The sequence below is a fragment of the Spea bombifrons genome, chromosome 1 (genome assembly GCF_027358695.1).
Source record: "Spea bombifrons isolate aSpeBom1 chromosome 1, aSpeBom1.2.pri, whole genome shotgun sequence".
NCBI lineage: Eukaryota > Metazoa > Chordata > Amphibia > Anura > Pelobatidae > Spea > Spea bombifrons.
Window position 1 is genome coordinate 72,905,451 of NC_071087.1, and position 21,758 is coordinate 72,927,208.

Below are 21,758 nucleotides of genomic sequence, written 5' to 3' on the forward strand. Positions count from 1 at the left end.
ATTTATAACTTATTTGAAATGCGTTAGCAGGGGATCAAATAATTTTTTTCTTCACTGTATACATTTAATGCAAATTTTTCATGGACAATAAAATGCCTTGCTTTTGTATTCAATCAATTAGATGCAGAGGAAATTTATGATGATGTTGAATCACTTTCAGAGAAAGTAAAACCACCCACTGAAAATTCAAGGTAATGTACGTTATTGAAATTTCAATTTACCAAGGGAGAATTTGAATTCAAGTATAATACCAGTATACCAAAATAATTTCATAATAAGTATTTTAATTTAACATTCATTAAGCATACATTGTATGAGTAGTAAAAGAGAAAACATTCTTCAAACTGTGACCTGATGTAGTTTTGAAACATTTAAAACACCTTCTGCACTATTATTAGCTAATATTAGCACCCTACCCTAGAAAAAGACCTTGGGTTTGATTCAATAAAATGTCTAAATTCAACTCATGAAAAAGATATTGCACACTAAACATATACTCATTAGAAAGAAATTTAAAATAAAGAGCCAAGCTCTTTGGGTATGCCAAAGAGGTATAACACAGTATGTGCCGATTCCAAGTATGTACAGATCCTACTTTATTTAGTCTTGTTATAATCAAAATGTGTTGGACTAGACGTGTACAGGAGGACTAAACTAATTTTAAACAAACTGGTTAGTTTTTGGCTTATTCATTTTCAAAATACAAATTTTCCCTGCCCTTTCAATTTGGATGAAATTCTGAGTTTTTCTTATTTTGGGAAAAAAATGTTGAAGAGTCTCGCTCCCTCTGTCCCCTACCCTTCTCCCTATAGTCATTTCTGTACCCTCACCCCAGCACTATCTGTATCCCCTGCCCTCTCCACAGACCTGTGTCTGCCCCCACTCGCTTACCCTCATCGAGCCACTGTTGGTCTCCACTGCTGTCCCGTTACTGGTCTCAAATACTACTTCTACATCCCGGGGTTTTCAACAAGGAGGGAAACTAGTCCTGGTTTAAAAGATAAAGGCTGGTGCCACTGGTGCACAGTGTCCAGTAGCCATAGCTCAGGGTACCCTAGGTGCCCAGTGGGGTAACGTAACCTGGGTTACATGACCCTGCATTAGTAGGGCAACAGTGGGATGGCAGCTCACACCCAGACAGCAAACTTTAACAAAGACAGGGTAAGAAGGAGTGGGAGGGAATGCTGCAATAATGATGGGAAACCAATGTGCCATTATACAGTGTTAGTGTGAGTTGTATATGGTGTACCTGGTATGTCATGCTTAAAGAAAGCCCCCACATCGCTACAATTGTGGCGATCATGTGGGAACTGCTGATGTTGTCTGCCTGGACACTTCATGAGAGCGAATGAGCATATTCAACCCTCTCAATGTCACAATCATACCTATGAAGCGATTTAGTGGTTGTTATTTGTGTTCACAGTCCCCACAACCTTGTAGCAACTTAATGACAGTCCATGCATAGGGGGTATCACAAATGTTGTTGAACACATATTAGAGTATTGTTTGGCAGTCACATACCAGGAGCTGTACATTAATACCTGAAGTACAATTTGTGTGATAAAAAATACAAAATAAATTATTACCACAAAGTTAAACAAACGGTGGTGTCACGGACTGGGTCCAAACAGATGACTGAAAGGACCCAGCGCGCCCGAAGATTGTATGCAGGAGTCACAGTGCAGTAGTGGAGTTGGACAGGGCCTGGTTGCAGGGCGACCACACTCACCCAGGTGTTGAGCACCTAGGGTTGTGCAGCCACATACCAGCGCCCTGACATAGCAGCAGATGTAATCCAAAAGGAAACAAAGTGAAATCCTGCAGGCACCCTGGAACAGGCATGAGACATCACACAGGACTCATGTGCGGGATTGCTGCAGGCTGGGAGTATGGAAGCTAAGCAGAGAAATATAGCAGACAGGTAACCCACTTGCTGGGCAGACACGACAGGAAACCCACTTTCTGGGCAGACATGACAGGAAACCCACTTGATTGGCAGACACGACAGGAAACCCACTTGCTGGGCAGACACGACAGGAAACCCACTTGCTGGGCAGACATGACAGGACACCCACTTGGTGGGGTGCACATGACAGGAAAACCCCTTTGGTGGGGTGCACACAACAGAAAAACCCCTTTGGTGGGGTGCACAAGACAGGAAAACCCCCTTGGTGGGGTGCACACGACAGGAAACCCCCCTTGGTGGGGTGCACACGACCGGAAACCCCCCTTGGTGGGGTGCACACGACAGGAAACCCCTTTGGTGGGGTGCAATGCTGCAGACTCCACTCCGTGAACTCCTGGTCGTTAACCTGCGGCCATTGTCACGGACTGGGTCCAAACAGATGACTGAAAGGACCCAGCGCGCCTGAAGATTGTATGCAGGAGTCACAGTGCAGTAGTGGAGTTGGACAGGGCCTGGTTGCAGGGCGACCACACTCACCCAAGTGTTGCGGTCGCACACCCCAAAGGCCGGCCCTGAACTAAAGCAAGAACGAGATATGCAGCTCCGCAGCCTGGGTAGGACGTGACAGGTGGTAGTATAATTATTGCACGGAAAGGGTTAAAATATATGGTTTGAAGGGGGTAAATTGCATTGGCCAGCTTCAAAGATGTCACATGGTGGCAGAATGACCAGATTTGGAAAAAAATGGTTTTGAAATAGCAAAATGCCTTTTTTAAAAACATTTGGGTATTTCTAAACCCAGGACAAATAGTAGAATCTATTTATCAGGTTTTTTATTAACCTTTTTAGATGAGTAAAAGATTTTTCAAATAAAAGTAGGAGAAAGTGCTTTTTTGAATTTTTTTAAAAAAAAACAATATATCACTTGTGTGGGTACACTAAAAAGGAGAGAAGAAAACTAAAGCTAAACACGAGCAACGCTAAAGTGTTAAAACAGCCTTGGTCACGAAGGGTACAAAAAATTAAAAACAGCCTGGTCCTTAAGGGGTTAAGCATTTATGACTACAATAAATCTGACACCTGCTAACTAACTGCAGGCAAAGTTCACAGAAAATGTAGGAGTGAAAAGGTAATAGCCAGGCAGAAAACAACAGACAAATGAAAGAACACATTTAAAATAAATATATTTTGTTTAATTTTGGTTTTGTCATTCAGGGCCCCTCCTTGTGTTTGGAGATTACTACATATCAATTAATTATTCTATGAAAGGGGGTAGGGACAAAATACAGTCCCTTTAGCACTTTTATTGTAAATCAGTTAATGTCCTACCTGATAAGTTGTGGATCTATTATTGTGTTGTCTGCTCCTGCTTCTGAGTTCCTGTCTCATCACTTAGTTTATTCTTGTATCTCCCTCTCCTGACTGTCTTTTGATCTTGTTACATCTACAAATGATGACAAGCCCAAGTAGGAGCAGGTGGGTAAGGCCCCAGGATTGTAATTGACGTCTGGGTCTGTTCGTGAAGGGACAGCTTGTTGTTAGATTTTGATACACAAGATAAACTTTGTTTCTGATCAGGGGCGTTACTAGAAACCACAGGGCCCTGGTGCAAAAGTTGTCCCGGCCCTCCAGGCTTCACAAGCGACATGTCCCACAATGCCACCTTTCTCCCTACACAGTTGTGAGTGCCACCCTAGCCCTGTGATGGGTTTACACCTTTCCTTCCATGTAATGTTTTAAGAAGAGGTTATTCTCCACCCTAAGTGATAAGTTACCAAATTTCAATTTTATACATGTGGATAGGTCTCACATTCAATAAATGAAATGGTAAGCAGAATTAGAAAGGACTGAGAATTCTCTATAGTAATTACCGTATTTGCTCGATTATAAGACGACCCTGATTATAAGACGACCCCCCAAAATCAAAATATTAATTTAGGAAAAAAACAAAAAGCCTGAATATAAGACTACCCTATAGGAAAAAAATATAGTAAATATTAATTTTCATATTTAATAAAAGCTATGATTGAGAACAATATATTTTTTATTTCCTTTTATTTGCCAACCTGCCCCCCCCAGTTATGCACATCTGCCCCCAGGCTTGCCACTCTGCCCCAGAAATGCCTTATACCCCCCTATTTGTCACTCTGCCCCATGATGTGCCTTTTAACCCCTATATGCCACTCTGGCATATAGGGTGTTAAAAGGCATATCATTGGGCTGAGTGGAATATAGGGGGTTAAAATACATTTCTGGAGCTATATTTATATATACTGCTAACAGCAATCACACTCCTATCAAGCCAAGACAGCCAGTACATGCTGGAACCTGGGGATGTTAGAAGTGTGATTACAGCCTCCCTATGCCATGCTACCACCCCCACCCCCCTTACACATCCATGCTATCACACACACATTCATTCACAAACATTTAAATACTCATTAATTCCATTAATCACACATACACACACATTAATCACAAAAACCCTCCCCCACCCCCTTACCTGAACTGCAGATCTACCACTCGCAGACTTCTGCCGGGACCCGGCTGTGCGAGCAACTTCTCTGGCTCCGTCCCCAGAGGAAGGAGGGGGAGGTAGAGTTATGTGAGGACTGTGCTAGCTTCCTGTTTCCTGCTGCTAATAGCAGAGACGCTGCTCGCGATCAAAGCCCGGTAAGCAACACAGCCGAAGCAGAATGAGGTCTGATTAGAAGACGACCTCGATTATAAGACGAGGGGTATTTTTCAGAGCATTTGCTCTGGAAAAAACCTTGTCTTATAATCGAGCAAATACGGTATTTATTTATTAAAGATCACAAAAATTACATAAGTCCAAAATTAAGCAGAGTGTAAAATAGAATGCCTATTAAAACTTATATGCATAAAAAATAAACATACCAGTAAATCTCAATCTGAAGTCTAGCTTCAGTCTCTCGGTCTGACCCCCATTATAAACAAAGATCTGCATATATATATAAGGTATAATAACTAGACCTGCATATCGCTACCTCAAACATAGTACTAACGGTCAGAAAAAAATCAGGAGAGGAAAATTACCACCAAGGCCAAGCTGTTGATCATTTTTTTACAGAGTAGCAAAAACATTCTAATCTTATAATATAAAAAGATCTTGTGTAACAGAAAATACTAGTTCTGTATAGTTAATCCTTAACCATTTTCAGGATTCTATTCCGACTACAGGATATTTCAAGTTTAACCCTTTGTCCAAGTCCAAGTGAAAGTCAGACCAGACACTTGCCCTGGTGGTCAAAGTAGGTAACCTACCTTAAGCCAGAGTCATTTATTGCTCTGGTGAAAGGAAAATGCCTGCAATCATCAAGTTTGTGTCTGTTAAGGACGGGAGACTTAACAATTCAATCAAGACTGAAGTTCCTAACAGAGAGAAGGAAGAGAAAGGAACAAAGTATGTTGTAGAGGAGGTGCTAATTAAAACACTTGAATTGAATCTTAAAGACATCTACTGCCTGCAAGACCAAGTTAAAGGTACATATGTAATAACATTATTGAACATCGGGGTGTGTCATAATATCCACAGGAGCCTCAGAGGAAAGAAAGATGACCGTTGATTGGATGGACTTTGCTTCACATTGTTGTATGGCGGTGAGGAAATCCCTCTTACTGTCATATGTATAATCCATACGTGTCTGATGAAGCTATCATAGCCTGGTTATATCGCTATTGCAATAAAATATCTAGCCCACAGAAGGTACGGAATGAGATGGGTATTTGGAACGGTAAGAGGAGGTTCCTTGTGCAGTTAAAAGAGCACAAGGAAGGGGTCGGTGGAATAGTGCATCCCCCCAGAGTTTCTCCATCGGTAGCAACAGGGGATTCTGTTTCTACCTTTTCTGTGCAGGAGGTGCGGGGGCTATGGGCACACTCAGGCGACCTGCACAGCTGACCTACGCAGGAACTTTGGAGAATGGGGCCACCTCACCGCTAGCTGTGAAAAATCCAAGCTGTGCAATGGATGTGGCAAGCCAGACCACGTGTATAAGGACTGTCCCAGTATCCCCCGGCGATCCTGGACAGATATGGTGGCTGCTGGACTGCCTGGAAAATTAAATCCAGGTCCAAGTAAGCCCTCCTCTACAGCTGACCCGAAGGAGCCTGTAATGGTGATGCCGCCACTGAATGATCCTGCTGTGCTGGTTGCAGTGGCATCAGTAATCTCAAGTGAGCAGATGAAGGAAAGGCTGTTTTGGGTCCAATGGATCCCTTCCCAGTGGTGGGTCCTGCAAATCCCAATGTGTTTTTAAATCCCTGTGCAGGTCCTTCTACCAGCCATGAGAGTGGCATTCCTGTGGGAGACCCTGAGAGCAGTCCTGACGATAGAGGTGGAAAGTCCAGCAGTGAGATCTCGCCATCAAGTCCGGAACAAGCGTTAACTACAGCTGTTGTAGAGGAGACCGTCCATCCCCTACTATCCATTAACCCTGCTGGTACTATGCCTAAGAGAGGGAGATCTGACAGTGAATGCTGTTTGGCACCCCTTCTGGGGGCTGATGTGGAGGTCCTGGGAGACAACCCGGAGGAGGAATCCAAAGTAGAGGATTCCGGGAGACCTGGAGATGATGCAGTTGAATCTTCAAAGCGGAAGTCAGAGCAAGGAGACGTTCCAGAGTTATCTGTCCGGAAGATGGCTCGGAACATACAGAGCTGTGCAGGTGTTGCTGGGATGGGACTTTCTCTCTCTGATCCTTTTTTCATCATGGATTACAGCAACATATCAGAAGTTTCTGACTCTGAAGGTTAGATGGACGTTGATAAAATGCACTAATGCTCTCACTGGATCTCACTGTTGCCTCACTTAATGTGAGGAGTATGAGGAGCTCTGTCAGAAGGGCTGCTTTGTTTGCATATTTACTTTAAATGTAGACATCATTTTCTTACAGGAGTGTGCAATAGATCATGGACTGTTTTATGGACATTTAAAGAAGGACTGGACCGTGGGGCCCTCTTACTGGTCCGGGTCAAAAGATAATAAAGCCGCTGGGGTTGGGATCCTTTTTAAGAACAAACATGTGGTTTTAAATTCTAAAACCATAGATTTTATGTTGTCCTCTACTGGTTTTAATCTCCAGAACATGTTTTTAGAAGATTCTCAGACCATAAGCTTCCTGATGAATCCAAAACTAGGAACGATCTGTGGAAACTTAATGTATTACTAGAGCAGTGATGGCGAACCTATGACACGCGTGTCAGTGCTGACATGCGTAGCCATTTGGGGTGACACGCGCAGGATTTCATGCAATTCATGCGATGAAAGAATCTGTGCTGGAGGAACGGGGGGGGCGGGACGTGCAGTAGCGTACCTAGTGGGGGGCGGGGGGGCGGTCCGCACCGGGTGCCGCTCATCAGGGGGTGCCAACTTGCCGGCACCCCTCCAGAGACGGACAGTAATGTCCGCCGCTGGAGGAGCAGGCTCGCAAGGGAGCGGTATCGGAGCTCTTTAACAGACCACCGGCTCCCTTGAGTGATTTTAAGCCGGTTCAAGGATCTCCCTTGAACCCGGCTTAAAATCACTCAAGGGAGCCGGAGATCTGTTAAAGACCTCCGATACCGCTCCCTTGCGATCCGCGCGGCAACAGCTGTTGTGCGCCGGGGTTTGTTGTCAGATCCCGGCGCACAACACTGAAGCCGCGCCCACCGCTGTCCGTGCCCTCTGAACCCAGTGCCCTCGGAAGAAGACAGAAGAACTGAAGAAGAAGAGGAGTGAAGAGCAGGAAAAGGAGCTGTAAGGAGAAAAGAGGAAAGGTAGGAAAGCATACAGTGAGAGTGGATTGGTGTATGTGTGTGGATTGGTGTATGTGTGTGGATTGGTATGTGTGTGTGGATTGGTGTATGTGTGTGGATTGGTGTATGTGTGTGGATTGGTGTATGTGTGTGGATTGGTGTATGTGTGTGGATTGGTATATATGTGGATTGGTATGTGTGTGTGGATTGGTATGTGTGTGTGGATTGGTATGTGTGTGGATTGGTGTATGTGTGTGGATTGGTGTATGTGTGTGGATTGGTTTGAATTATATATTGCAATTATACATTTTTGTAGTTTAAACTATAAATTGCGCAAAATTATGTTTTTTTTGTCGAAGTGACACACCACGCGAGTTATGCTCGATTTTTTGCCGATTTTTGACACACCACGCCAAAAAGGTTGCCCATCACTGTACTAGAGGATGAACAAATCGTAATCATTTTAAGGTCTCATATGGGAGATGGCGGCACGAGAAAGACCATCACGTGCCAGATTAAGAACTTTTTTTATTGTTGCTGACAAGAAGAAAAAAAAAGATAGCAAACAAGTTTTTAAAGATCTTAATGTGCGTTTGCAAACACTTTTTAAGTTGAAAGAGGCTGGTGTAAGCAATACTGATGAACTGATTTTTAATTTAAAGAAGGAGATTAAAAAGGTTTTAGAATTTAAAGGTAAAGAAATTATTTTTTATGCCTAGGTAAAGCACCTGGAGGAAGGGGAGAAGTGCTCTGCTTCTTTTTTAAACAAATATCTCAAATGAGAGACCTAATTTTAGAAATGGAAGGCCAGTCCTCCATTGCGGGCATTTTAAACGTGTCACAAGAGTTTTACCAAAACGTTCTTTAACAAGAAAGTTATAGATCGTTCCTTTTTAACAGATACTCTGGGGGCCATAAATAATGTTTTAAAATCTGATGATCAAGCGTGTTTAAGCAGAAAGCTGTTGTTAACTGATTACATGATGCAATTAAAAGTTTTTCTGCTGGTAAGTCCCCAGGAGCAGATGGAATCCCTATTGCATTTTATACATCTTTTTGGGAAGGGAGAATTTGAATCATCAAGGCAATACTCTTACCAATAATGATGTATTTAGGAGTGGTATTTCCCCAAGCATATTCACCACCCAACAGTATGTCAATGCACCCAAACAGCCTGCTGTCACCATCTTTGCCCCATTCATGCTCACACAGAAACAAATCCATTCATTTCTGTTGTCAATTCACCAGTGTTGAATGATGCGGATGTTGTCTGCATAATCCCATGCCTTGCGTAATGTTTTAATTATAAGAATCCTTTCCTATTTCCTGTACTTGTCAGTTTCCCCTCCAATAGTAAAGTGGCTAAATAAACTATACCTAGTCCCAATAAAGCGTGTTCTCTTGTACTCTGAATTCTGTGTTGTGTAGAGACTGGTGCTCCCCAGAGCATAACTAGAGTGGCTACCCCATTTTGTAGCCTGCTTTCACTACAAGCAAAGTGGCAGCAACAGCCAGGTAGACCCCCTAGTTTCTGTTACACTTTTGGCAGAAGTGGAATCTGATACTCCTCATAAACGATCCAACCACCACCTGGTACACCAACAGAGTCAGGATGAACACCCAGACATCCATGTCATGCCCCATCCAGGCTGCGGAGCAGCTTATCTCTGTTTTTTCCTTTTTGCCACAGTTCCTCTTTATTCATTGATTCTGGTCATGGTCTTGGCTTCAGCTTCAGATTTTTAAGTTGTGCCCCACCTATTTGTAATGTTTGTCTCAGTCTGCAGTCTATATGTGTGTTTAAATTTACTGCTTCATTTCAGTTTATTAGGAATGAATTACTAGGCAGGGTTTAGTGCTAGGACCCACTGAATATTGGAGTACTTTGGTGTAGTGGTGGGATAAGCATACTATGGCCATATGATGTGACTAAATCTCCAGTTGTTATCATATGGTCCTAGGCTAGTCCTGTATTTATGTGTGTCAGTATTTTATGTACCTTTGCCCTCTTTTCCCTGAATCATCTGAGGATCTCGGTTCCTTGTTCCTCTCCCAATGTCAAAGGTAAGAATCCTATCCTTGCTTAAAGGAGAAGCGTCGGAGGATCTCAGCTCCTCACTCCATCCTTTGTGTTCCTTGCCTTGTTCCCCTTCCTTTGTCTTGTCCTGTACCATGTATGTCTTGTCTGGTTATGTTTAGAATCTGTGTATTCTTATTTATGTTCGGCTTTGCTGGTTATACTTTATTCAGTTTCCAATGTACCGTATTTGATTGTAAGACGACCCCCCCCCAAAATCGAAATATTCATTTAGGAAAAAAACAAAAAGCCTGAATATAAGACTAGTAAATACCGTATTTGCCCAATTATAAGACAAGGTTTTTTCCAGAGCAAATACTCTGAAAAATACCCGTTGTCTTATAATCGGGGTTGTCTTATAATCAGACCTCAAATAGGTCTGACTATGAGACTAAGATCCAGATCCTCCGCAACGATGCAGGGGACCTGGATCCTCCTGTGTTATGCCCCCCCAACTTACCGGTGCTTCTGAGTCCCCGGTGCTTAGTCCAGGCAGCGTGAAGAGCTCCACGCGATTCGCATAAAGCTCTACACACTGCCCGGACTAAGCACCGAGGAATCAGATGCAGGAGACCTGGATCCTCCTGTTTTATGACCCCCCCCCAACTTACTGGTGCTTCTGAGTCCCCGCTCAAGCGGAAGTTGTCTACGGGAATCAAGTAGAGCTCTAGACGCTGCCCGGACTAAGCACCGGGGACTCAGAAGCACCGGTAAGTTTGGAGGAGGGATGGGAGGGAGTGTTAAATGGGGGGCATAAGGCATTTCTGGAGGCAGAGTGGTCTGTGAAATGCCTTTTAACCCCCTTAATTCCACTCTGCCTCCAGGAATGCCTTTTAACCCTTTGTACGCCACTCTGCCTCCTGAAATGCCTTATACCTCCCTATATGCCACTCTGCCCCATAATATGCCTTTTATAAGCCTTTTATAAGACAGTTCTGGAGGCAGAGTGCCACATAGGAGGTCAAAAGGCATATCATGGGGCACAGTGCCATATATTGGGTTAAAAGGCGTATCATGGGGCACAGTGGCATTTAGAGGGTATAAGGCATTTCTGGGGCACAGTGGCACGCCTGGGGCAGATGTGCATAACTGGGGGGGCAGGTTGAAAAAAGGGAAATAAAATATTTTTCTCAATCATAGCTTTTATTAACAAACAATTGTTCACATAGTTTACATGAATTAACATTTACTGGTAAATCTTTTTTCCTATAGGGTCGTTTTATATTTAGGCTTTTTCTTTTTTTCATAAATGAAAATTCAGATTTTGGGGGGTCGTCTTATAATCTTACAACATATAGCCAGTGGCTAGATATCCCCAGCTGCACACTACGTGAGCACTACGTGAGGATTACACCTGCTATTTTTCTCTGTATTGATGGCCTACTATTACCAATGGCTGTTGAATACAGAAAACACTGGGTAACAATACACTGTGTTAATTATGTAAATCCTTTTTTATTTTCTGTCAATCCCCCCCCCATTGTAAAGTGGCTTATATAGCTATACCCAGTCTTGTGTCTTGAAAGATCCCCCCTGGCTCCTGGTACAGCCTCAAAAATTTAAATTCACCCTAAACGTGATAAGTGGGTGGTGATTTTAGGAGCATACCTAGAGTATTTGGCACCCAGGGTGGATTCTGTATGTGGCACCCCCCACACAAAAAAATAATGTTGGCAAGAATACTTATTTTACAAATTTGTAAACTGTATGGCAACTGAAAAAAATAGAATTCTGCTAAAGAGAATTATTAACATAAATAAATTAAATAAGTTCAATGTGTATGTCTTGCCGCATAGACATCTCTTTGTTACACCCCTGGCCCACTGGGCACCCCCCTGATGAGTGGGCCCTGGGACGGACCCCCCCCCCTTAGGTATGCTACTGGGTAATTGAATTTTTTTACTTTGGGCATTTATGCACATTAGAAGAATGTATTTATACAAACTACCGTATTTGCTCGATTATAAGACGACCCTGATTATAAGACGACCCCCCAAAATCTGAATATTAACTTAGGAAAAAAGAAAAATCCTGAATATAAGACGACCCCAAAGGAAAAAAGTTTTACCAGTAAATGTTAATTCATGTAAACTATTTTTTTTAAAAAACGCTATGATTGAGAAAAATATTTTTTTTGTTTTTATTTCTTGTATTTTCCAACCTGTCCCCCAGTTACGCACATCTGCCCCCAGGCTTGCCACTCCAATATGGCACTGTGGCCCATGATATGCCTTTTAACCCTCTATATGCCACTGTGCCACATGGTATGCCTTTTGACCCCCTATGTGCCACTCTGCCTCCAGAAATGCCTTATACCCCTATATCCCATTCTGGCATTTAGGAGGTTAAAATGCATATTATGGGGCAGAGTGGCATATAGGGTGGTATAAGGCGTTTCAGGAGGCGGAGTGGCATTAAGGGAGTTAAAAAGCATTGTATAGAGCACTGCCTCCAGAAATGGCTTATACCCCTATATGCCACTCTGGCATAGTTTACATGAATTAACATTTACTGGTAAAACTTTTTTCCTTTGGGGTCGTCTTATATTCAGGCTTTTTCTTTTTTTCAGATTTTGGGTGGTCGTCTTATAATCAGGGTCGTCTTATAATCAAGCAAATACGGTAGTTATTGACAAGCCATATGTTTATCCTTTAAATAGTTCACAGCTAATTTTAAATTGTTTATTATCTTTATTTTTCAAGTTCTAAAGCTGAACTAAATATTTTAATAACCAACTGGCGAAATGACAAAAACCTGAAAAAAATGGAAAGACTAGAGAAGGAATTTAGAAAGAAATTCCAGGTAAGAATAATATACAGGTAAGAATAATATACACAGATGATGCAAAAAGTTCTACTGAAGTCTTTAAATTGCAGCTCCATATTACTACAGAATCATTATTTAATTAATTTAACAATTAAACCATTTGAATGCTCTAAATTTCTATCTCCTGCTTCCAATTTTCTCTGACACAGCTGCTCTAAAGAGCAGTGAAGCATGGATTGGCATTGTTTTTTCAGATGTGTTTCTAAAATGGCTATTAAACAAGCAGTTAGTAATTATTACAAGGTAATCTCTGCCATTGCTAGTACAACACTATGCATCCACTGTATAACTAGCAGCGAAGCCTATTTATCCCCTTCTGTAAAGCCACCATATAACCAATAGGTGCCTGTGGAATGTGTTTATATTGATGCATTGTTACTTAAACAGAGCTATAAATTAATTAACTTCCTAATAGACTTTGCGCAAGCAATTATTCTGGATCAAATGTTTCTTTGTTATTGTTTTACTTTTGCCCTCATTGTAACAGCCATGGCACTGGCAATATAAATATGATAAAAGTTAAAGTAATGATTGATTAGTTAGAACATGTTATAAATGTGTCCCTTTGAAACATGGTTATAGTACAACTTTAGTCTTGAAAGGCTGAATAGCAACAAAACAGCTCCTGTGAATACTAGTTGATTTGGGTCATTGGACAAGTGATTTTGAATTACCCCAAAAATAGTGATGATGCTTCTCGCCAACATTAAATCAGAAAAGGACCGTTTATAAAAATTCTCCTCAAACTTTCAGAAATGTACTTCTTTATCGAGTGAACATCCAGCACATATTCAGATGCAGAAGAAAGAGTTGCTTCCACGCAACAAATCTTTGGACATGGTGCTAATGTCACAGTCGTTTTGGAAGCTAGTGCTTGACAGATACTGGCCTCAGTATGTTGCTTCTTGCATTGTTCCTGACCAGCACATTACTTGACCTTGTGACTTGATTTGGGATTTCTGCATTTTTTTTTCTTTTTGGTATGCCACATTAGACTTATGATTCCCAGCATTTGCTCATCTACTAGATTCTGATTTTGTTCCATTGCCATCTGATACTTGTGTGGCCTTTTGTGATCCTGCCCTGCTTCTTAGTTCTCTGCTGTGGCACTCCCCTGGACTGTTGCCCAGGTACAAACTATCACTCAGTGTCACTAGCGGTGGGTCAGGCAGTGGATCCACGCTGCAGTACAAGGAAAGGCGCCCCCAAGCGGTGATGAGGAGCTACGCAATACTGAGCTACGTAGATTCCTGGTAGAAGAATCAGCAACCAGGGGTCCCCAATAATGCAGGAACACAGAGATAATTCAAAGAGCAGGCAATCGGATAGTCGGGGTCATGAGCAAAGGTCAGGGCAGGCGGCAAACAACGGGTAGTCGGGTACAAGCAGAGTTCAGGTAACGAAATACAAAGAGAAGATTCAAAACGCTAGTGAAGGCAAACAAGGCTCTATCACAGGCAAGGGATAGCTGCAAACTGAGGGTTTAAATATCCCTCTTGCTCCTAGATCCTCCTACCCCCTAAATTAGGGGGAGGAGGAACAAAGATAAATACCCCTTTAAGACGCATGCGCGAACGGCTCTCATGACGTTGAGGCACGCGTCCCATCTAGATCTCTCGATCCTCGCGGGGACGCGTATAGAGGCAGGAGGGCTAAACGTGCGGGCTGCGTCTCGCCTCCCCTGCTCGAGGAAGCCCCGGAACCGCCGGCAAGGTAACAGTACCCCCCCGTCTACAAGAGCCATCCTGGCGATCAGGAGCCGGTTTCTGTGGGAATTTCCTATGAAAGGAACGAATCTTGGCTGGAGCATGGACATCAGAGGCCAGGACCCAGGAACTCTCCTCAGGACCGTATCCCTTCCATCTAATAAAATATTGCAGTCTTCCTTGTTTCTTTCTAGAGTCTAAGATGGTTTGTACTTCATATTCTTCTTTGCCTTGGACTACTACAGGATCAGGAGTACGAACCGTGGAGGAGTATTGATTTCTAATTACTGGTTTTAATAAAGAAACATGAAATGCATTATTAATGCGCAGTGTTTTAGGAACTAGAGAATAGGTAACTTCATTAATTTTCGTTTTAATTTTATATGGACCAATATATTTAGGCCCTAGGGTTCTGGCAGCTTGTTGGAGGTGAAGATATTTTGTGGAAAGCCACACATAGTCTCCAGGGTTGAGCACAGGCCCTTTGGATCGATACTTATTGGCCGTTTTCTTTTGCAAACTTTTAGTCTGTCTTAACTGTTCCGAAATAAGTGCCCAATGGTCACATAAAACTTGAAATTGGGCTTCAGCTGCAGGAACCCCCGTAGTACTGGTTTCTTCAGGCCAAAACGAAGGTTCATAACCATGAACCACCTTAAATTGAGACATCTGTAGGGATTCATGATAAGAGCTGTTGTAGGACCATTCAGCAAGATGCAAAAGCGCTGACCAATCGGACTGGTCCTCAGAAACGTACATTCTAAGGTATTGCTTAAGTACTTGATTTGTTCTCTCAGCTTGCCCATTGGATTGTGGATGATGGGATGATGAAAAATGCAACTCAATCCCCATAAGTTTACACATTGCTCTCCAGAATTTCGAGATGAATTGTGAACCTCTATCACAAATGATTATTTGAGGAACTCCGTGTAGATCTCTCTCATGAAGGTTTCGGCTAGAGTACTAGCAGACGGAAGTTTAGCTAGAGCGATAAAATGTGCTTGTTTGCTGAATAAATCGACCACCACTAAAATAGTCGTATGGCCTCAAGAAGGAGGTAGGTCTGTAACACAATCCATGGCTATGTGTTGCCATGGCCAGTCTGGAACAGGTTGGCGCTAACCTTTTTGAACCCACCCGTTCCTCCCTCTCCTCCCGTGCCTCCTGTGGATGTCCTGCCTGAGGGCGTTGAGCCCATGCAGTTGGGGGCTACCCGGCTCTCTGAGGCCGAGAAAGCGTACCGTAGGAGGGAGGGCCTATGTCTTTACTGTGGCCAAAGTGGGCATTTGCTACGTTCCTGCCCAACTCGCCCGGGAAACGCTCGCACCTAGGGTCCGGTCGGGGACACACTCTAGGTGGGCTTACCCGGTCCCCTAACATCTTCAAAAACAAGCCTCTAGTTACGGTTGTTTTGTCATGGCCAGTGGCTTCGATTGTTACCAAAGCGCTCATAGACTCAGGTGCTGCCGATGCCTTTATTGACACCTCCTTTGTGGCTAACCATTGTATACCTGTTATTAACAGGGAGAAGCCCTTGGCCGTCCAGGCTATTGATGGTAGGCCTCTGCAGCCTTCGCTCATTACCAAGAAGACTATTCCTCTCTCCATGTCCATCGGGGCTCTCCATCAGGAGAAGATCCAGTTCCAGATGATCTCCTCTCCTTACTTTCCTGTGGTGTTGGGCTATCCGTTGTTACAAAAACATAATCCTACCCTCGACTGGCGGCAGTCTGAGGTGTTAGCCTGGTCGCCTTCTTGCCAAAAGGAGTGTCTTTGCGACGTTATCAAGGTCCTTTGTACTGATGCTACCCCGGTGTTGCCACAAGGATACAAGGACTATGCTGATGTCTTTGACAAAGTTCGGGCTGGTTCCCTACCTCCCCATAGGTCCTATGATTGCGCCATAGAACTCCAGCCAGGCGCTGCTCCTCCTCATGGTCGAGTCTACCCATTGTCAGTTGCTGAGAATAAGGCCATGGAGGATTATGTCTCCGATGCCCTGGCTAGGGGATTTATACGTAAATCCACTTCCCCCGCTGGTGCCGGCTTTTTCTTTGTAAAAAAGAAGGGGGGTGAACTTAGGCCCTGTATTGATTACAGAGGTCTGAATAAAATTACGATCAAAAATGCATATCCAATACCGTTGATCACTGAGCTTTTTGATCGGTTAAAAGGGGCCAAGCTGTTGGATTTACGTGGGGCCTACAATTTGGTACGCATTAAGCAAGGACACGAATGGAAGACAGCATTTAATACCAGAAGTGGGCACTATGAATATCTGGTTATGCCTTTTGGCTTATGCAATGCTCCTGCTGTCTTCCAGGAGTTTATCAATGATGTACTCAGAGATATGCTACAGGAGTGTGTTGTTGTATACCTCGACGATATACTCATACACTCGCCTTCTCTCGAGACCCATATCAGTGACGTCAAACGTGTCCTCCAACGCCTCAGAGTGAATGGTTTATACTGTAAGTTGGAGAAATGCGAGTTCCATAAAATCCAGGTTGCATTTTTGGGCTATATTATTTCTGATAAGGGCTTTTCTATGGACCCTCAAAAGGTTTCTACGGTACTTAATTGGCCTCGTCCTGTTGGTCTTCGGTCTGTCCTACGCTTCCTCGGTTTTGCTAATTATTACCGCAAATTCATACGCAACTTCTCTGATTTAGTCAAACCCATTACTGACCTCACCCGAAAAGATGGTGATCCTTTACGATGGCCTCTGGTTGCGATTCAGGCGTTTGAGGATTTGAAAAAAGCATTCGCGTCCGCTCCCGTCTTGGTCCACCCAGACCCGACACTACCATTCATCCTGGAGGTAGATGCGTCTGAGACAGGAGTAGGCGCCCTTCTGTCTCAACGTCCTAAACCTGAAGGCCCGCTACACCCGTGTGGCTTCTTCTCAAAAAAAACTCTCTCCAGCCGAATGCAACTACAGATTGGTGATAGGGAACTTCTGGCTATAATTCTGGCACTCAAGGAATGGCGTCATCTCCTTGAGGGGACCACGACACCTGTTTTGATTTTAACAGATCACAAGAATTTGACCTACCTCTCCGAGGCCAAAAGATTGACTCCTCGGCAAGCTCGGTGGGCCTTATTCCTTTCCAGGTTTAATTTTCTGGTATCTTACCTCCCGGGCTCGAAAAACGTACGTGCGGATGCTTTATCTAGACAATTCACTTCCTCTTCCAGAGAAGAAGTGCCTCCGACACCGATTATTCCTCCCGATCGCATCCTGGCAAACATCCGTACCAGTCTGACCTCCCCATTGGGGGAGAAAATCCTGGCTGCACAAAATCAGGCTCCACCGTGCACACCGCCTGGCAAGTGCTACGTACCTGTTCCCCTCCGACATTCCTTGTTGCACACTTACCATTGTTCTAAGGCCGCGGGCCACCCTGGTAAGAATCGAATGATTTGGGGTATGACCCGTCAGTTCTGGTGGCCCAAGATCCGTAATGATATTAAGGAATTTGTTGCCTCCTGCCAGACCTGTGCTCAAAGTAAAGATCTCAGGCATCTTCCTGTGGGTTTACTGCAACCTATTCCCAATGGCGAGAGACCCTGGACACACATTTCCATGGACTTCATTGTGGAACTTCCTCCCTCCCAGAACAATACTGTCATTCTGATGGTAGTGGATCGGTTCTCCAAGATGTGCCACTGTATCCCACTTAAGAAACTCCCGTCTGCGCAAGAATTGGCAAACGTCTTTACGAGGGAGATCTTTAGGCTGCACGGAATACCTAAAGAAATAGTCTCGGATAGAGGGAGTCAGTTTGTGTCTCGCTTTTGGCGTGCCTTTTGTCTCCAGTTGGGGATACGCCTTTCCTTTTCCTCGGCCTACCATCCACAATCTAACGGAGCCGCAGAGCGCTCGAACCAGGGCTTGGAGCAGTACCTTCGTTGTTACATTTCGGATCATCAGAACAACTGGTCTGACCTGTTGCCTTGGGCGGAGTTTGCTCATAATAGCCATGTATCCACAGCCTCTGGTCTCTCGCCTTTCCTGGTAAACTACGGGATGCAACCTGCCATGCTACCCGATAGTTTTCCACCCCAGAGCATCCCTGCTCTCGAGGACCGTCTACGCGAACTCCGATCCATGTGGGCACGGGTCAAGGACTCACTCCAGTTATCAGCACGACGGTACAAGCTCCAGGCTGACCGCAAACGGCTTCCGGCTCTTTCCTACCAGGTCGGGGAGAGGGTTTGGTTATCCTCTCGCAATCTGAACCTCCGGGTTCCCTCTCACAAACTGGCCCCTCGTTTTGTGGGTCCCTACCGTATTCTGCGCAAGGTTAATCCGGTGGCTTATGCCTTAGATCTTCCTCCCAACATGCGTATTCCGAATGTCTTCCATGTCTTGCTGCTGAAACCACTTGTTTGCAACCGATTCACTGCTTCAGCTCCTCGCCCGATTCCGGTTAATGGTCATGATGAATATGAAGTTCAGTCTATCATCGATTCTCGTGTGTCCAGGGGTCGCCTGCAGTATTTAGTTCATTGGAAAGGATATGGACCTGAGGAACGATCTTGGCTGTTCATGCCCCTAGACCGGTACGAGCCTTTCATACGCATTTCCCCTCTAAACCTGGTCCCTCCCCCCGGGGGAGGGGTCGTTAGGGGAGGGGTACTGTCAGGGTTTCGGCCTACCTGCACTGGCTTTCCTCCTCATGGCTCTCTGTTTGTTAGGCCGCGCCCCCTTCCTCTTCCAACTTTATGTCCAAGTTATCCCCTCCTCTTCCTGCAGGCTGTGACTATATTAACCAGCTAGTTCAGTTGCTGGTTGCCCTTTCGTGGTTCCGGACCTGTGAGTGCATGCTGCCTTCCAGTGTTTGATTCTTGTGTATGACCCGGCCTGTCTGACTCCCATTTTGGTGCTGACTCCTGCCTGCTTTTGGACTACGTGGATTACTGGACTCCTGACCTTGGCTTGTATGACTACCCGTTCTGGCTCCTGACCTTGGCTTGTTCTACGACCACCCGCTTGTCTTATGTTTTGGATTCTTGTTATTATTTTATTTTAATAAACATTTTGACCAGTACCTTTTTGCCTCCGTCCTGATTCACTGGTACCCTGACATGCAGTAATAGAGGTTTTCTGAGTCCTAGGCTGTAAGGGAATCCTATGTTCCAAAGCCCAAGTCTTGTCTATAAAATTTTCAGCCGCACCGAATCAATGAAAGCTTGTGTGGCCACTTGGTGGCCTGTCCACTGCAGCTTGATAGGAACCAAAAGTCTTTGTGACTGAGGAGCTGAAGCAATAGTAGCACTAAGTGAAGCACCTCCGACCTCCACTAAGTTCTGGCGTTCCCCGATTTTCTAGGGCAAGCATAAATCAAATGTCCTTTTTGTCCGCAATATAAACATAGTCCCAAAGATCTGCGGCGTTGTTTCTCTTCAGCGGATAGATAAAGCACAGGACCTATTGCCATAGGCTCAGCAATAGCGGCAGCAGGTTCAGTAGGTGCAGGAGTGGGATGTCGCATCCAAGGCCTAAATTGACATGGCCTTCGGTCGTGTTCTCTGTCGAATTTTCTCTCCTGACCTCTGGCTTCTAACCGTAGACACAGGGCGATCAGGTTCTCTAAAGCATGAGGTAAATCACAGTAGGTGGGTGCATTCTTTATCGATTCATTCAAACCCCTGCGAAAGGCGGATTTCAGGGCGCTGACATTCCAGTCTGTCTCATAAGCTAATGTACAAAATTCAATGGCGTACTGGGCCACTGTTCTCCTCCCCTGTTGAACCTCCATTAAATTGGATTCTGCAGCTTCACGCCTCCCGGGAGCATCAAACACAGCACGAAATGATGCGATAAAGGCGTCCGCATCTTCCATAATGGGTGAGCTCTGTTCTAATAGGGGTGATGCCCACGCCAACGCTTCTCCTTTTAATAAATTTATAATAAAAGTCACTCTGTTGCAATGAGAGGAGAAAGTATGAGGATGTACCCGGAAATATAAGGCGCACTGATTTAGGAAACCATGACACTATTGAGGGTCACCGGAAAATTTGTCAGGCAGTGGCATCAACAGTACTTTGCCCCGGAACAGGAGGTGAAGAATCGGATGATGCCCCTTGCGAGATGGTCGGTGACAGATTCGTGGCCATAGATCTTAGAAGGTCCGCAACATCGTCTAATTTCCGTTCCAAGGATTGGAGTTGAGATGTGTGAGCGGCTAGAACTTGATCCTGTCGCTAGTGAAGGCAAACAAGGCTCTATCACAGGCAAGGGATAGCTGCAAACTGCGGTTTTAAATATCCCTCTTGCTCCTAGATCCTCCTACCCCCTAAATTAGGGGGAGGAGGAAAAAAGATAAATACCCCTTTAAGATGCATGCGCGAACGCTGAGGCTGACGTTGAGGCGCGCACCCCGTCTAGATCTCTCAATCCTCGCAGGGGCGCGCGTGTAGAGGCAGGCCAGACCTCACCGCGTCTCACGCGAACAAAACGAGCAGGGGGCTGAATGCGCGGGCTGCGTCTCGGCTCCCCTGCTCGAGGAAGCCTCTGAACCACCAGCAAGGTAACACTCAGCTGGCTTAAACTTGCATTTGAGTTTGACACACTTAACACTTTCCCAACCTGTCAACTAATACCCATAGCACAGACTTTGTCTCTCAACTGATTGTGGGTTCAGCTAAACACTGTGATTGGTTTATCACAGATGCTCACATGCAGGGCCGGCCCAAGACAAAATGCCGCCTGGGGCAAAGTTTAAAATGCCGCCCCCCCCATTATTCATTACCTTTTATAGATGAGTAAAAGATTTTTCAACTAAAAGTTAGAAAAAATAATTTTTTCCACATTTTTCACCATATTTTATATTATTTTTAAAAGTAACTAATATGATACAATCAAAACAATGTCATTTAAAGAAAGCCCTTCTTGTCCTGAAAAAAAATATAACTTGTGTGGGTTCAGTAAAAGGGAAAGAAGAAAATTACAGCTAAACACAAACAGTGTAGACATGTTAAAACGGCCATTGTCACGAAGAGTACAAAAATAAAATCAGCCTGACGTCGGGACCCTTAGCAACAGTGTCAGAAACTTCCCGACAATATGTCTCACGGTAGCCGGACCCGAGTTCCATGGCCGTGGCTGGGTAACCCTGTCCCCGCACACATTAGGGGTATAAATGGTCGGTGAATCTTTAATCCTTGTGAAAACAACAGGGATGGGGTGTAACACAGGAAAACGGGTATGGGGCCAAAATAACATAGGGTATAAACAGATGGGCTGCCACAATTTTGTCATGCCCTTCATACCCCAGTCATTTCTCAATGATGTATTCAGAGATTTAGACACATTCCTGATACTGTATCAGAACAATTTCCTTATATATTCCTGATCTCCATATAAAGATAGCTTGACCCTGTTTTTTCCTGACTTATAGCTGAAAATCGGCTATATGATAAGCTAGAGAAATCTTTATTTAAGTCCACACAAGGTGATTTTTAGGTTTCATTTTATCCC

General features: G+C 44.3%; 1 protein-coding gene across 1 annotated transcript in view; it reads left to right on the plus strand.

Moving 5' to 3' along the window:
* LOC128496705 (FYN-binding protein 1-like) overlaps window positions 1–21,758 on the plus strand; it is a 216,209-nt gene that overhangs the window by 111,916 nt on the left and 82,535 nt on the right. Inside the window, exons 5-6 of the mRNA XM_053466500.1 lie at window positions 122–191; window positions 12,443–12,542. Coding sequence (XP_053322475.1) covers window positions 122–191; window positions 12,443–12,542 — 170 coding nt within the window. The remainder of the gene's footprint in view (window positions 1–121; window positions 192–12,442; window positions 12,543–21,758) is intronic.